The sequence below is a fragment of the Canis lupus genome, chromosome 7 (assembly GCF_011100685.1).
Source record: "Canis lupus familiaris isolate Mischka breed German Shepherd chromosome 7, alternate assembly UU_Cfam_GSD_1.0, whole genome shotgun sequence".
Classification (NCBI taxonomy): domain Eukaryota; kingdom Metazoa; phylum Chordata; class Mammalia; order Carnivora; family Canidae; genus Canis; species Canis lupus.
Genome location: NC_049228.1, coordinates 64451141 through 64468188, shown reverse-complemented (window position 1 = coordinate 64468188; position 17048 = coordinate 64451141). Strand labels below are relative to the sequence as shown.

Genomic DNA, 17048 nt, shown 5'->3' with positions numbered 1-17048 from the left:
AGAAAGAAAAAACAGTAGGAAAACAAGGTTTGTCATTTTCATGTGATTTGGAGACATAAATAGCAAGGTGCCAAAATTCCTTTATGATTTATGTACAGAAGCAGCATTTCCCAGGGATCAAAATGGCCTGGCTTTAAGACCAAACTTTCAATCCCCCACTCAGCCCCTTGCTGGCTGTGTGACCTCAGGCCATTTGCCAGTTCGATCTTCTGGGATGCTGATGTCAAGATGGGATTAGATGTGCAAGAGATGTATTGTTCCTGTGGGAGACAAAGGTAGAGGGAGCAGGGGCTGACGGGAAGATCCTTCTGCTGAAACAGGGGACCCACACTGTGAATGATGATGGGGAAGCTGTGAGCAAAGGTCACCTCTTAGAAGAGTGTTGGGCATAAGTGGCCTGGCTCTAGTTTTGCTGCCAAGCTGAGTCCTTGGCTAGGAGTCACCCATGTGTAGATTTGAGGGCACGGGGGCTGGGAACTTGCCACCCACTGGGTCCTCTGCAGCAGATTCACTCAAAGGGAGTTTGGAGCAGCAAGTCTGTGGACACCATAGCTGTTTTCCAGCTTTTCTAAGCCTCAGCTTTCTCTCCAAGAACTTGGCATCATCCTGCGAATCTCACGTATTTTCTCAAGTTGCTACATGTCTTTGAACCTGTTTTCTCACCAGTTAAATAAGGTTGATAATGCTTTCCTTGCAGGGAGGAGATGTAGTAGCTTGTAAGGGGCCCTTGGAGGCCCACTCAATAAGCCAAGGGCATGATTCACAGGCAGATATGAGGGCCAGAAAAGGGAAGGGTGGGGCTCGGAAGGAGAACCCTATGCCAGCAGCTCCGCATCCCCATCTGCACCATAGGAAGGGTTGGGATCCTCGATTTGCCAGAACTGTGCTAGTAGGGCCTGAGAAGTGGGGTCCCACTGAGTTAGTAGCCCTCCCCAGGGCTCCCTCTCAGAGGAAGTCCCACTCCCCATCACTGGGCTCTTGGTCAGGCTGGCCTGAAGGACAGCACTCTCCATGCAGATGCCGCCCAGCCTTGGTGCCCTCCTGCCTAGGCTCTGCTGCTGCTTCGCCAGCTCTGCCCTCCGCACTCCCCGCAAAGCCCCTTTCGGTTGCACGTCTCCTCTCGGAGCACACTTGGTGTGGTGAGTTCGCTAGCTTCTTCTGATGATTCAGCCCCGGCACCTTCCCTCACAACACCAAATTATATGTAATGAATGGGAAAAGGAACATTTTTAAAGGGGGAGTGGAAAAAGGTCATCATGAATAGACATAATTTTTAAATTCTTGAAGTCTGAAAATTTTTGGAGCAATCAGAGTGTATCTTCAGGATGATGCAAGTCCACAATATGGGCTGTTCTGTTGTTCTCATTCTAATTTATCTTCTACCAATTCTTTGCCTCTCCCTTAAAATGCTGCACCACTATTTTATCCTTTTGATGAATGTATAAAAATGCCACTTCGCTCTCTGCCTTATTCTCCTATCCACCAGCAATGAAGAGTCAGAGCTACAGTATCATACGCTGGGGTTTGAATCTACTGCTATCTTTTCTGGGTGTTAGACAGTTAGCCTTTTATGAAAGAAAGCTGCTTTAAGAAATAACTCTGGAAAGCAAATGTCAAGCCTGATAACCAAGCCCACATATGTAAAGTACTTTAATTCTGTAGCAAGTTCGAATATCCTCCTTAAATTGGCTAACCCTCATCCTCCAAACCTCCGCACACAGCTACACCAAGAGAAATATTGAGCGGTGTCACCATCTGGTTGGTTTAATTTAACAAATATAGATTTCTCTTTCATTTTGAAGAACATCACCCTCAAGGAAACTCGTTAACCTAAAAAATTCAAGTATCTCAGTGTCTGCTCAGCCTCACAGCATTAAAAAGCAAAAAGAAGAAACAGTGTCATTTTCTCTGGCACTTCCTGATTCTGCCTCCAAGTTTTCCATTTACCATTTAATCCAACTATTTAAGTAATTATTTAATTCAGCTCGACTGTTTGTCGAGTGCCTGCTGTGTATGAGGCACCCACCAGGCGTACAGCTTTAAGCAGGAGAGACCTAGGTTTTGCCTTCCATCCAGCATGCCTCCTGGGATCTGTATCCCCCACCACTTTGGCACACTGCACTTCTGGGTACCCATCAGTATACCTGTGCACCGGATAGAAACAGCCCAAGAGCAAAACATCCGTCACTGCATTCCCAGGCCCCACAACAGTGCCTTATACATGCTACACACTCATTAAATATCTGTTGGATGCAGGGGTGGGTGGCTAAATGAGTAAATGTGAGTTCCCATTCAAAGTCAATCTAGCGTAGCCAGATGTGCAAATGATATGTAACCATTATGCAAAAGAATATTAACTTTCATTTTCTTCTTTTACTGTATGGTGCTTGCTTAATTCCTATTCCATCGTAGGGGGGTCTTAAGGTCCAAGAAGCATAAAGGGGTGGGAGAAGGTGGGTCTGTACTCTTCTGCCTGTGATAAATCTGTCTTACAGTAAGAAAATGTTTCACTAATGCTTAAATCAAAACCTTGCTATTCCAATTGCCCTAGCCCCCCCACACAATTCCCCTTACAACTTTCCTCTCCTTGCATGTATACAAAATATGATCCACATTCACTGGGTTAAAATGGTACTGGTTGCTACATGAAATAAGCCATTAGTCACAGACAGCTGAATACTATATAATTCCACTTATATGAGGGTCCTAGAGTAAGCAAACTGAGAGAGATGAGGAAGGAGAATGGTGGTCGCCAGGGGTTTTTTTTTGGGGGGGGGGACAGGGAATGCAGAAATGTTGTTTAATGGGTACAGAACTTTGGTATTGCTCAACTCCAAAGAGAGTTCTGGAGACTGGTTGCGAATGTGAATGTACTTAACCCTACTGTAAACTTTAAAAAGATTAAAGTGGCAAATTTTATATCGTGTATGTGCTTTACCATGATTTTTAAATTTTTTTAAAAAATGTTAAAGATTTTATTTACTTATTCATGAGAGACACACACAGAGAGCCTAGGCGGAGGGAGAAGCAAGATTCCTGTGGGGAGCCTGATGCAGGACTTGATCCCAGGACCCCAGGATCATGACCTGAGTCAAAGGCAGACGCTCAACCACTGAGTCACCCAGGTGTCCCACCAGGATTTTTTTAAATGTAGATTTAAAAAAAAACAAAAAACAAAAACAGTAAGGCACCTTCTTTCATGCCATGTGCTGGGACTTAACACCAGGAGTACGTTTGCCATAGAGCTTCCTCATTATCCCCCAATACAGTAAGAAAATCATACACAAAACTTTTAATAGCGGGACCCTAAGAGCATTTAAAAATTCCCCAAGAGATAGGCCATTTAATCAGTACATGCCTTAGTTTATTTGTTTGAATATGTGGGTTGGGGTGTTTGTGCCTCACCCTTCTCTCCTGGCTTCAGGGACTCAGAAAAACACTAAAAACCTCTCTTTTTCTTCCTTGCCTATTGCTTTATTCTCCCCACAGGTCACGGTTTGCTGTGGACGTGCAGACGGCTTCCTCCAGAGGGCTGGTGTTCTACACGGGCACCAAGAACTCCTATATGGCTCTTTATCTCTCAAAGGGGCGGCTCATCTTCGCTCTGGGGGCAGGAGGGAAGAAGCTGAGGCTCAAGAGCAAGGAGAAGTGCAATGATGGGAAATGGCACACGGTAAGAGCTGGGGCTGCATGAGCAGCTCTGGTGGCTGCAGAATTCACAGTGGTGTAGCCGGAGGGGAGTCTCAGCATTCTTTCAGCCAAGAGGCACAGCACTGGTACAGCCTGTGTGCTCAGAGGCACCGAGCACCCCAGCACCTTGGCAAGGGAGACTGCTGCCGGCAATTGCAATGACGTGGTGCCTGGAAGTCTCAGTGCTGAGCTGGGCTTTATTCACTGCTGCTTCAGTCCCGCTGTGCCTCCTCCCTGGGCAGTGGCCCCGTGCCCCTTCCCACCCCTGCTTCTTGGACCATTGGTCTCTGTCAAGACAATGCCCAGGTGTCTGGGGCCCTCTCCGAGCCAAGAATGCCTTCTGCATAACACAAGCTTAAAGACCCACATCCCTAGCTTTCCAGATCTTGCCTGAAGACATCCCAGATTTCAAGAGATACAGTTTAAGGCAAGAAGGGACTTTTTTTTTCCCTGATGAGGGAACTGGAATTCAAAACACTTACTTAAGTGGCTTGACAAGTTGTCCTCACTCAGTCTCTGAACAAATATTGAGTGAGCTGCCATCCTGGAGCATATAAACAAAAATCCCCATTAATTCCAGTTAGCTAGATACTGGGAAGTGCTTGGAGGAAGCACTAAAGCCAGGTAAGGACATGTCTGAGTATGGGACGGTGTCAGACAGGGTAGTGAGGGAAAGCTTGCTTCGGGAAGTGACAATCATGTGAAGTTGTAGGCAGGGTGTTCCAGGTGAGGGGAACAGCAAGTCTAAAGACCCTGAGATAGGAACCAGCTGAGTGAACAGGACAGAAAGGAGAGCTGGGATTCAAGAGAGAGGCAGGGTCCACATCAAACATTGAAGCCAAGATGAGGACTCAGATTTTACTCTGAGTGTGTCTGAGACTTCTGAAGAATCTTTAAAAAGGAGCATTGCATGAATAGATGGATATTTTCAAAGCTGTTTTTAGCTAAAGAGGTGCGATGAGGGTAAGAGGGGAAGTAAGGGGGCCAGATGGACACAAATGCCTTTGCTTCGAGAAGCCGCGATCAGAAGTGCACTGTCTAGGATGTTCTCCGAAAACTGAGAGGTCTTGCCGATGGATTGCATGCAGAGTGTGAGAGAAAGAGGGGTCAGTATCAAGTCCTGTGACTTGGGGCCAGCAATTGGGTCAGTAGAGGGACTGCTATTGAGACGCAGAAGATGGGGAGGAAGGGCATGTGGCCGAGAAAGGAGCACTTTAGAGCTGGGGAAGAATAAAGGTGCTGCTGTGAACATCCTAGGGTTGGGTTCCCTGGCAGACATTCAAGCCCACCATTGTAGACAGGAATGGCCAGAGGTCACAGCTGGGAATATACGTCGGGGAGTCACTAGTGGACAGTCTTATTGCCGTGAGATGGCTCAGTGTACCCCAGAGCCCAGGGATCTGGACTTCTAAAGAAGAGTTGAAAATGTGTGCTCTCTTGTTAGTAAAGAAGTAGCCATTGGCCCCTTACTCCAGGAGCCCTGCTGAGAAATTTTTTTTAAAGTTTGTATCCATTTATATGAGAGAGAGAATGCGAGGAGGGGAGGAGCAGAAGGAGAGGAAGAGGGACAGGCAGGCTCCACCCAAAGTGGGGCTCGATCCCTGGACCCTGAGATCATGACCTGAGCTGAAACCAAGAGTCAGATGTTCAGTCGACTGAGCCATCCAGGCACAGCGAGGCATCTTTTTTTTTTTAAAGCTCACTTTTCTAGCCTACTCTATCCAGTATCTAACATCATCTCACAAAATGGTGATGATAATACTAGGGAGAAAAATTTCTGATTTTATAAAGCTCCTTGTAGAAACAGGGAAACATTTTTTTTTAAAGATTTTTAATTTATTTATTCATAGAGACAGAGAGAGAGAGGCAGAGACACAGGCAGAGGGAGAAGCAGGCTCCATGCAGGGAGCCCGACGTGGGACTCGATCCCAGGTCTCCAGGATCACACCCCAGACTGCAGGTGGCACTAAACCGCTGCTGCACCACAGGGGCTGCCTGGAAACATTGTTTTAAAAAAGTGTCCTGTGGGACGCCTGGGTGGCTCAGTGGTTGAGCATCTATCTGCCTTCAGCTCAGGTCGTATCCTGTAGTCCTGGTATCAAGTCCCACATCGTGCTCCCTGTGGGGAGTCTGCTTCTCCCTCTGTCTGTGTCTCTGCCTCTCTCTATGTGTCTCTCATGACTAAATAAATAAAATCCTTAAAAAAAAAAAAAGTATCCTGTGACCAAGAATAACATCACCAATTGTCAAAGATAAAAAATGATTACTATATTTTCTTTACTCTTAAGGTGGTGTTTGGGCAAGATGACAAGAAGGGGCACCTAATTGTGGATGGTCTGAGGGCCCGGGAGGGAAGTTTGCCTGGAAATTCCACCTTCAGCCTCACAGCACCTGTTTACCTGGGATCATCTCCCGCAGAGAAGCCAAAGGTAAATAGCTATGTTTCACCAACGCACAAAAAGATACTCAGCATCACTAATCATGAACGAAATGCAAATCAAAGGCACAATGAGTTATCACCTCACAACTGTCAGAATGGTTATTATCAAAAGGACAAGAAACAACAAGTGTTGGCAAGGATGTGAGGAAAAAGGAACCCTCATGCACTGTTGGTAGGAGTGTAAATTGGTGCAGCCACTGTGGAAAACAGTATGGAGGTTCCTTAGACAATTAAGAATAGAAATTCCATACAATCCAGTAATTCCACCATGAGTATTTACCCAAAGAAAATGAAGAAAGATGCTAATTCAAAAAGATATATGCACCCCATGTTTACTGTAGCATTATTTTCAATAGCCAAGATATGAAAGCAACCCAAGTGTCCACTGATAGATGAATGGATAAAGAAGATGTGATACACACACACACACACACACTCACACTGGAATATTAGCCACAAGAAAGAATGAAAACTTGCCATTTATGACAAGAGAGTTGGACCCAGCGGCTATTTTGCCAAATGAAATAAGTCAGGCAAATACCATATGATTTCACTTATTTGTAGAATCTAAAAAAAAACATATAAACATATAAGCAAAAATGAAATAGACGTAAATACAGAGAAGAAACTGGTGTTTGGCAGGAGAGGAGGTAGGGGATGGGTCAAATAGGAGAAAGGGATTAAGAGGTACAAATTTCCAGTTGTAAAATAAATAAGTCATGAGGATGTAAAGCACAGCATCAGGTAGATGGTCAATAATATTGTCATAACTTTGTATGGTGATGGACAGTAAATACACTTAGCATGGTAAGCATTTCATGCAAAAAAATAAAGTTATGCTTTAGAACTTATATAAAAATAATTTACCTTATAATTATGAAGGTTATCAAAAGGTACAAACTTCCAGTCATAAAATAACTAAGTCCTGGGAATATAATGTACATTACAGTGACCACAGTTAATATATTGTATTTTATGTTTGAAAGTTGCTAAGAGAGTAAATCATAAAAGTTTTTATCATAAGAAAAAAAGGTTTGTAACTATATGTAGCAATGGATGTTAACTAAACTTATTGTGGTAATCATACCAATATGTGTATGTATATATATATATAGAGAGAGAGAGAGAGAGAATTGCTATGCTATGCTGTACAACTGAAAATAATATGGTATATGTCAATTATATCTCAATTTAAAACATTTTAATATATAATAATTGTAATTATGTAAGATATTCAAGAATCTCAAAATATGGGATCCCTGGGTGGCGCAGCGGTTTGGCGCCTGCCTTTGGCCCAGGGCGCGATCCTGGAGACCCGGGATCGAATCCCACGTCGGGCTCCCTGTGCATGGAGCCTGCTTCTCCCTCTGCCTGTGTCTCTGCCTCTCTCTCTCTCTCTGTGACTATCATGAATAAATAAATAAAATCTTTAAAAAAAAAAAAAAGAATCTCAAAATATTTTCAACAGTCTTTTAAATTATCTAATTAATGTCCCGAAGCCCACAGAAAATATTCCCCATTCCCAACCCTTCACTTTTAAAGTTCAGCTTGAGACACAGGCTTGAAGGAGTGAATCTAAGGCTTTTCCATGGTTTTATAGACATGAATTGTTTCTCTTCCAGAGAATGCAGAAACATAGGTTTTAGGTTACAGATGGAGAATTTTTATTAAGGTTTTTTTTATTCAACTTTAGCAATATGTGCCACCTTCAACATCTTTGCCAAGATTAAAAAAAAATTACTTAATAGCTTGTTCTTTGTCAACTCACTATTTAAGTTTTTTTTGGCACGTGCTTGTGAGCAGGGTGGTGGGGGAGGGGCAGAGAGAGAGAATCTTCAGCAGACTCCACACTTAGCACAGAGCCAGAGGCAGGGCTCAATCTCACAACCCTGAAATCATGACCTGAGCTGAAATTAAGAGTTGGAAACTTAATTAACTGAGCCACCCCGGTGCCCTAAATTTAAGTTTATTTTAAAAGGATGTCTTCCCATTAATGGAAACCCAGTATTTTTTTACCATAAGTGTAAGTAACCATAAAATAAATATATGTAAACAAATGGTGTGATGTTTGCTTGCAGTGCAGCAGGAAGGGCCAAGACTCAAATCTGGGCCTGGAAATGGACATAATTTGAACAGGAAATTTCAGCCAACTTGGATTGTAGGCATGCAGGCTGACCTAGCCTAGGCCACCATACCTTTGCCTGGGTTCAGCCTGGCCCACTTGAGTTTTGCAATGGGGTTTGGGTCAAAGCCCCAGCAAGTCATAAAGTATTGTTTTGCTTTATTTTATATTCTACAGATCATATATATATTTATAACATATCATATAGTTATATATAATTAATATATATTAATACTGCATATAGTAATAATACATTATTATATATAATGACTATTATGTAATATATATGATATATTGTATAATACATATATGATGTATAACATTAATTGCCGAGGAGAATCCTCGATGTTAATGTTTACTTTTCTTTTTCTTTTAAGATTTTATTTATTCATTCATGAGAGACACCTAGAGAGGGGCAGAGACATAGGCAGTAGGAGAAGCAGGCTCCCTGTGGGGAGCCTGATGTGGGACTCGATCCTGGCACTCCGGGATCACAGCCTGAGCCAAAGGCAGACGCTCAAACACTGAACCACCCCAGGTGTCCCTAATGTTTACTTTTCGGTAACCTCTGTACCTATTTCCCTCTCAGAGAAATCACAGGATAGGGTAGCTATTCAAGAGTGCAGTATGGCTATTCTTTTGACCTGGATAGGTCACACTCAGCACTTAATATATGGGACGACCCGTAGTACTGCATCTACATCACTCTTACAAACTGAGTTTCCTCATGCAGCATTCCTTCCACTCAAGGGTGCAAACCATGGCTTCCCCTCCTCCACACCCTTTCCTCCAATCAATGTCTTTCTCTGAATATCAAAATCTGCAGTGGGCTGTTAGGGATTCAGTTAGGGATCACCTTCCCTGGAGAGTCGAAGTGGTTTCAGATACAGGCTCTTCATTGTATTAGATGGTAAATCTTAAGAAACTAAAAATTTCACCAGGAGTCCAATTGGCAGTTTATTGTTGACACTGACACCATATGCATCTCTACTAAAATCCCCGTGTCTTAAAATGATCATACACTGCATCTGTTTTGTAGGATTCCAGAGTCCTAAAAGCCTTTATTCTGGAAGGGGGTTTAAGGATTTTATTCAGTGATTCTTCCATTTTTTTGAAGATTTCTCAAAAGTTATAGCCTTTCTTCCCAGAAAAATGCACATATGGAGAGCATCTGGTATGTAATTTAAGAGATCACAGAACCCTAGAGGTGCATCCTTGGGCCCCAGGTGAAGAGCCCATGTTCCAGGCCACCTTTAGGTGCTCTATGCCTGCCCCCCGACGCTGTGCATTGTGTCTTATTTTAACTCCACCGCTTTCGTGATTTGTTGGTGGTGCACTGAGCCCAATAATGTAGGCAGCTTTTTTACACTTTATTATTTTCGGAATGCTTTGGCCTCTTTTTCAGTCAGCTGCCCCGCATTAAGCAATCACATAGGCTCATGAAACCTGAAGAAGTGGTTTGTACCTGCAAAGAGACAGTGAGATCTGTATTCAGCGAGGTGGAAATTTCCCCTGTTGCAGCCCTTTCTGTGTGGACCAGGGTCGGGTCACTGACCAGCACTAGCTAGCAAGCTGCACTGCCCCTGCCCCCTGCACACACACCACTTGGTTTGGTGGCACCCTCAGACTTCAGCCACCCACCGGACATCTGGTATGCAGGTTTTTCTTGGCAGTGTGGGCAGGGAGCCAAACACAACAGTCAGGCCCACCTGACTCTGAAGCAGGATAGATGAATCCCCCTACCTGCCCCCTTTTACAGGCAACTGCAACCTTGGCTGCCCACGTGTGTCTGGGAGCTGTGGCTTAATGAAGTTTGCTTTCTCTTCCACTTGGTTGCAGAGCCTCCCCCAAAACAGCTTTGTGGGATGCCTGAGGAATTTTCAGTTGGATCTGAAACCCCTGGACACCCCTTCTGCAAGTGTTGGTGTGTCGCCCTGCCTGGGTGGCTCTTTGGAGAAAGGCATTTATTTCTCCCAGGAAGGAGGTCATGTCATCCTAGGTAAGGGGCAGTTTGGAAAAGATTGTGTCTCTGAGTCTGAAGAACTCCATCTTTTCTCTTGAATTATGATGTTTTATCTTTTTTTCTTTTGAAAGCTAACTCTGTGCTATTGGGGCCCGAATTTAAGCTGGTCTTCAGCATTCGCCCAAGAAGCCTCACTGGCATCCTAATGCACGTCGGGAGTCAGCCAGGGAGGTACTTATGTGTTTATATGGAGGCCGGAAAGGTGCGTACTGTTTGATGACAAGGTCTATGGGTTTAAGTAGAACCACTTTCATTTCAGGAGACCACAGTAGATGGAGTTGTGAGGGAGTGGGATCCCATCTTGTTTTAAGAGACCTGATTTTAGGACTTAGTGTTTTTTTTTGTTTGTTTGTTTTTTTAGCGTATCGTTTGGTCATCGTTTGGTCATCTTTAAAATTGGAAAAACTCAAATAAGCTGGGCTGAAATCTAACTGCACCACTTAGTTATATGGCCCCCCAGGGAAGTTACTTAACCTACTTCATATTCACTTTCTTTATCTTTAAAATGTGGATAATAATGCTTATATCTTAGAGCTTTTGCCATATACTGTCATATACTCGATAAATGTACATTTTTCTCTCCTCCCCTTCATATCCCTTGTCACATCTCTACTTTTATTCATAAGGGCAGTACCAGAAGTCAAGGGATAGATGTTCTCAACAGAAGTCTATAGCATGTCATACTCAGGCCCATGGCCTGGTGTCTACTGAATCAGTTTCAGATTTCCCGTATGGTCCCTACACCAACCCACCAGCCTCTCTGGCTCCTGCAGCCAGGCTGGCCCCTGGGTCTGCCCTCCGGGCTTCCTTTGGCTTGGCATGGATTCCTCCCTCAGTGTACGCTTCTACTGCTCATCCTGCCCATCCCTCATGGGCCTGGTCATTACGCTATTCTCACCACCAGCTTATATCTATTGCCTTTTCAAAAATTCTTGTAAAAAACAAATCCTTACAGGAAGGCCTCAAGGCAAAGAGCAAATAATGATAATCTTAAGGAGAAAAAACTCAACTGAGTAAATTTGAAGATCTAATTGACTTTATTAATCAATTCATGAATCAGGCAGCATTTCATCTAGCCTTGAGTGAGGGCTGGCTTCTCAGGAAAGGGGGAGGGGTGGGGGGGGGAGGCTCCAGGAGGGCTTCTGGGGAAGAAATACACACACAAAAATCAAGACCTGATGACCTTCATAACAGCACTGACATTGTTCAGCTGGAAAATTGCCTGAGAATTGGCTGCCCTATTGAGCTACATGCAAATTAAATGCAAATTAGTTACCAAATCGCTTATTTTCCTCCTCACATTTGTTCACCTTGGTTCAGCCCTTGGCCCTGGCCCAGAGAGTGGGAATGCGAGATTCTGCACGCTAGCACAAAGTGCCTGACCCCTGACACATGCCCAGTACAAATGCAGTTAGCTTGCTGAATTCCTTGAACAAGAACCCCATAGAAGGCATGCATTCATGGAGTTATTATAATTGTCTGGCCCTTGCAGAGGGGTGCAGGCCTCAGCCAGCACTTTTGCCTTTCAAATTTCACATCCTTCTAAATGGAGCCACTGTCACGTATTAATAGCAGGGGAAGGTCTTCAATGCTCATCAGTGCCCTTTGAGTAGAGCCTGACAGAGCAGGGGCTTGGATGGGGAGGGCAGCGCCCATCATCTTAGGCAGCAACTTCAGGCTGGGCCCTGGGTTTGTAGCTTGCTTGCCTGGAAGGGAGGCAGCAGAGAGATTCCTGCAAAGCCTTCGCCTGGTACAATCACCTGCTGTGGGAGGGGGCTTGTGTCTAAAGTGCTTCAGGGTGGTGGGGGGTTGCGAAGGGAAGAAAGCAGGGAAGTTGGCTCCCCCAGCCAGAAGGCAATAGGAAAATGCATGTGTGTTTCAGGTCACAGCCTCAGTAGACAGTGAGGCAGGGGGGATCCTGACATCGATCACACCAAAGCAGGTCTCTGTGTGATGGACGGTGGCACTCGGTGACAGGTATGATGTCCAGTGGCCTGTTGTTCACACCCTGAAACAGTCTCCCTATCCTTCTGGACTTGAATGTCCCAAAGGCAGCCTCAATTCCTCAATCCATTAGTGTCTGACCAGGCTGGCCACCCAGGTTAACACCGTGAGAACATGTTCATCATCAATCCTAACTGTATTTATGTAATTTAGGGCTGCCGCAACCCATCCTCCAATGCAGACACAGAAAATTTTTTTTTTAGCTCAGCAAACTGAGAATCTGTGTTTGTTTTCAAGGCAGTATAACATTATGATTTAGATTTTGGCTCTGAAATCAAAAAGAACAGAGATCAAATCTCAGCCCCAGCCCTTATCTAAGTGACCTTGGGCAAGCCACTTAATTGCTCTTTATCTTCAGTTTCCTCCTCTGCACAAGGGAGGTAAAAGTAGCATCCACCTCCCAGGGCAAAAACCAAATGCAATAATATATGTAAAGCGTGCAGCAATGCCCAATACGTAGTAAGTGCCTAGTAAGTATCTGCTCTTACTATTGTTAAAGTTTATTATTGGGTTGTTTTTATTCAATAACCATGTAATATGGGCAGCCCAGGTGGCTCAGCGGTTTAGCGCCGCCTTCAGCCCAAGGCATGATCCTGGAGACCCGGGATTGAGTCCCACGTCGGGCTCCCTGCATGGAGCCTGCTTCTCCCTCTGCCTGTGTCTCTGCCTCTCTCTCTCTCTCTCTCTCTCTCTCTCATAAATAAATAAAATCTTAAAAAAAAAACACTTAATATTACTGAAGGTGGTGTAGACAGATCACCAGGTGGAGAACAGGCATAGCCTCCCAAACCAAATCTGTGATTTTATGAATAACCTGTGCACATTAGTTTGGAGAAACATTAAAACGCATTGGCTAAAATACCTTTTGTACAAGAGGTAGTCTCTTCTTGTCTAATTGGAATGCCAACTCCAAGGCGATTAGTTAAGATTGTTAACACTGGAAGAATTTTATTTGGAGGGTAAAAAGCGACTCCATTTTCAGGAGTCAGTGTCTCCCTGGAAAGAAGCTAAGATAGCATGGAATAAACATGGCCTGTGGAGACTGGGGTTGGAATCCCAACTCATTCAACTTATAACCAAGCCATCTTGTCAGACTCAATACTTGAGAGTCATAGTCTCTTGTCTGGGAAAGAAGAATGATAATATCTTCCTCACAGATTCATTTTAGAATTAAATTCTGTAATGTATGTAGAACACTCCAATACCACTTGGTGTTGAGAAATTAGTTGAATTTGTGTTCAGGTTGGCTGAATTCCTACCAATAGTGCTCCCACAGGAATGAGCTGAACAGAAGCCTGTGGTGACACTAGTGTAGACAGGAAGCCTTTGGCAGGGCTCTCCTCAGGTAATTGACCTGACCAGCTTCCTTTCCCCCCAGTCACCATAAAACAACACATCGTGCACCTGGAACTGGACTCAGAGAATAGCTACACAACTGGACGGCTTCCCTTCCCATCTGCCAGCACTCAGGAGCCAATACATGTTGGAGGTATCCCAGGTAACTCTTACATTGGCTTCTTCTACACCCGTGTTGCCCCGTGTCTGCTCTTAACATTTCTATCTTAACCGACTAAATCCAATGCCTTTGGTTAATAGTTGGGCAGCAGTTGGCTGGACAGTGGAGACAGTGAGGCCCTTTGCTCTAACACATGGGAAAAATCTCATTGCTAGCGATGGGCAAATTGTATAGCCCAGGCCATATTACTGCTGCTGCTTCTGGTCCAAGCCTATCATTTATAAGCCCCTCCTAAGAGGCCTCATTAACCTAGAAGCCTGATATCAGCAAAGAATCAGGAAAGGGGCTGAAACTGGTCTCTCCTCTCTAGGCATTTAGTTTTACTGGTGAGTTATTAAGCTTTGGGGGGCCAGCATGGAGAATCAAGCAGGTTCTGGAATTTTGCCTGGAATGAGCCTTGTCATTCTTCCTTGTTTTATGTTCCTCCAAATAGTTTGTTAATTTTATGGGTCTTCCGTGACCAGAGTTGTTATCTATTGATTTAGCCTATGGAATCTCCTTCTTTGAAGATTTTGAAGAGTAGACTTGTTGCTATTTATCACAACAGGCAGGGGCATTGGGTGCGTGGCCCAAGACCCTCGGTACCTTTAGCTCTAATGAGACTATTTCTTAAGTTGGGTATGTTCACTTGACAGTGTGAATTACACACTGAATGCCTCCCTTTTCTCTTGAAGCCAATTTGAAGACCCTGAAGCTGCCCGTGTGGAAATCATTTTTTGGCTGCCTGAAGAACGTTCAAGTCAACCACATTCCCATCCCTGTCACTGAAGCCTTAGATGTGCAGGGGACTGTCAGCCTGAATGGCTGTCCTGACCACTAACTCAAACCTTTCCAGCAAGGGAAATCACCTTCAAAACTATGGCGACCCAACATACCTCCCTCTCTCTCTGCAAGATCGTTGCTGACTTGAGATGCCATCTAGACTAGTCTAATTTTGAATTCCAACCACATTTACCGATCATTTTGGCATTTGGTGCCACATGCGTATTTTATATGAAAATCCCATATCTTGAAGATGCTGAACAAATTGTTACATGCTTTCAATAATATCTTTTTCCACTAAAAATTAAATGTCTTTTGAAAAACATTATTTTCCACCTGTTAAAAAAATAAATATCTTTCAAAGCACTTTAAAAACACAAAAAATTGTACATGTGTTAAGGGGTTATAACTTATGGGGTTAAATAAAAGCAGTGTACTCTTTAAATTATGATGTCTTATTAGCATTAAACTAATGGCTTGATGGTCATTGTTAATCATACTAATTCTTCAGCATGTGTTCAGTGTGCTGCCTACAACATAGTTTTCCACAGATGATTGTTAAGCACATACTGGTGAGGTACTATGTGTGCTCAATGTTGGACATACAATCAGGCAAAAGAAGTAATTCCCACCCAGAAGGAATATGCAGTCCAACTGGAGAGACACACAGTATTCATAAAATAGTAAATAACAAACGGAATTAATGAACCTGTATTTCCCTTTGGTTTCCTATGTACAGTGTGCTACCAACCAAGTCTAGATTATGATTATCAATTCCTTGAGGGCAAAAACTATCTAGGAGGGGAGCTGAGATAGATACACATCCTATAATTAAAGCTTTGCATGGCAAGCTAACAGGCATCAATAGGAAGGAGGAATTGCTTCTGGTTTTATCTACAAAATAATGAGCTATGTACTAGACCAGTATTATTACCCAGCACCAGTCTTCCTAATGAAGACAACTATATAAGCATTTTTGTGTCTCCTACATAGAATTTGTCCCTCAGAAGAAAAAATAACAAATAATACTAAAATTTGGACATAGTAATCCTATATGGTATTTTTATTGCTCCCTGCCTGCCACCTCTGAAATGGAGCCACATTCCCTTCAACCCAGTGCTCTCCTGACCCTCACACTGCATTCCTGTGGACATGCTTTCTAACAACCATATCTATGTAACCATGGACTATTCTCCTGGAGAGGTAGCAAGTTCTGCAACACAGAGGGCATTCAACAGAGGCTGGCACCATAGTGGGCATTAGAGGTGCTATGTTGACTCAGACATTGAATTGCATGACCTTAAGCTATGTGTTTTCTGAAAACGTTTGATTTTCTTTCTTTTTTAAAAAGATTTTATTTATTTTATTCATTCATGAGAGACACACAGAGGGAGGCAGGCTCCCTGCAGGGAGTCTGATGCAGGACTCAATCCCAGGACCCAGGCATCACTACCTGAGCTGAAGGCAGACGTTCAACCACTGAGCCACCCATGTGCCCCATGAAAACATTTGCTTTCTTTTTTCTTTTTTTTTTAAGATTTTATTTATTTATTCATGAGAGACACACACAGAGAGAGGCAGAGACACAGGCAGAGGGAGAAGCCGGCTCCATGCAGGGAGCCCAACGTGGGACTTAATCCCAGGTCTCCAGGATCATACCCTGGGCCAAAGGCAGGCACTAAACTGCTGAGCCACCCAGGGATCCCCAACATTTGCTTTTCAAATGACAACTTCATCAGATGATTACCACCCAGACACTGAGTCTGCATGAGCATCCATTTTACCTGTCTTGGCACCAGCTTCACTAAATGAGTGGTTCTTTCCTCTGGGTTCGTGCTGTTAATCTAACTGAAAGTCATCAGTGCTGATTATTCATTAGCACTTCCTTGATTCATTATAAAGGAACAATGAATTCACTACCACCACCAGTTTTTCTTCCGTTTGGTAGTAGCTTGAAGAACAGCAGTCCCTCTGCCTTATCTGAGTATTGTCCAGCCACCAGAAGGCAGTTGAGTGTGTCACAGATGGAATTACCGTTAAGGAAACAGAAAGCCCTTGGTTTGCCTCCTCTCAGATTGTACATGTGTGTTCTCTGAAAAGAATGTTTACAGCTCCTCAACTGAACCACTGTACAAATTATTTGTAAACTTTAAAGTGCCACACAATTATTATCACTGGTGTTTTCTTCCTGGCTCAAAGTCCCTGACGGGTTGGGCTCACCTTTGGGGCAAGAGGCTGAGAAGAGACAGCAGGCTCTCTGGTGGTTGGCTTTGACCAGTTAATGACAGGTCTACAGTTGGTTTCACTTTGGTCCAGGAGAATGGGGGAATGTGAGAAAGCCAACAGCCCAGCACAACCATCCAGACAACAGTCACTTCAGGGGCATCAGGTAACTATGAAGCAGTCATGTGTCTTCCTGGGCTGCTTCGTTGAACACCTCCCAGAGTACCTCTTGACCTCATTTCTCAGTGCAAGGGGGTTACTCCTCATA

General features: G+C 43.9%; 1 protein-coding gene across 1 annotated transcript in view; it reads left to right on the top strand.

Moving 5' to 3' along the window:
• Nucleotides 1-15005, top strand: part of LAMA3 (laminin subunit alpha 3) — a 249900-nt gene extending 234895 nt beyond the window's left edge. The window contains 8 exon segments of the mRNA XM_038543644.1: nt 3490-3673; nt 5979-6119; nt 10092-10251; nt 10347-10477; nt 12158-12217; nt 12219-12252; nt 13658-13777; nt 14470-15005. Of these exon segments, the coding sequence (XP_038399572.1) occupies nt 3490-3673; nt 5979-6119; nt 10092-10251; nt 10347-10477; nt 12158-12217; nt 12219-12252; nt 13658-13777; nt 14470-14615 (976 nt within the window). The 3' untranslated portion in view covers nt 14616-15005.
• The last annotated feature ends 2043 nt before the right edge of the window (nt 15006-17048 follow it).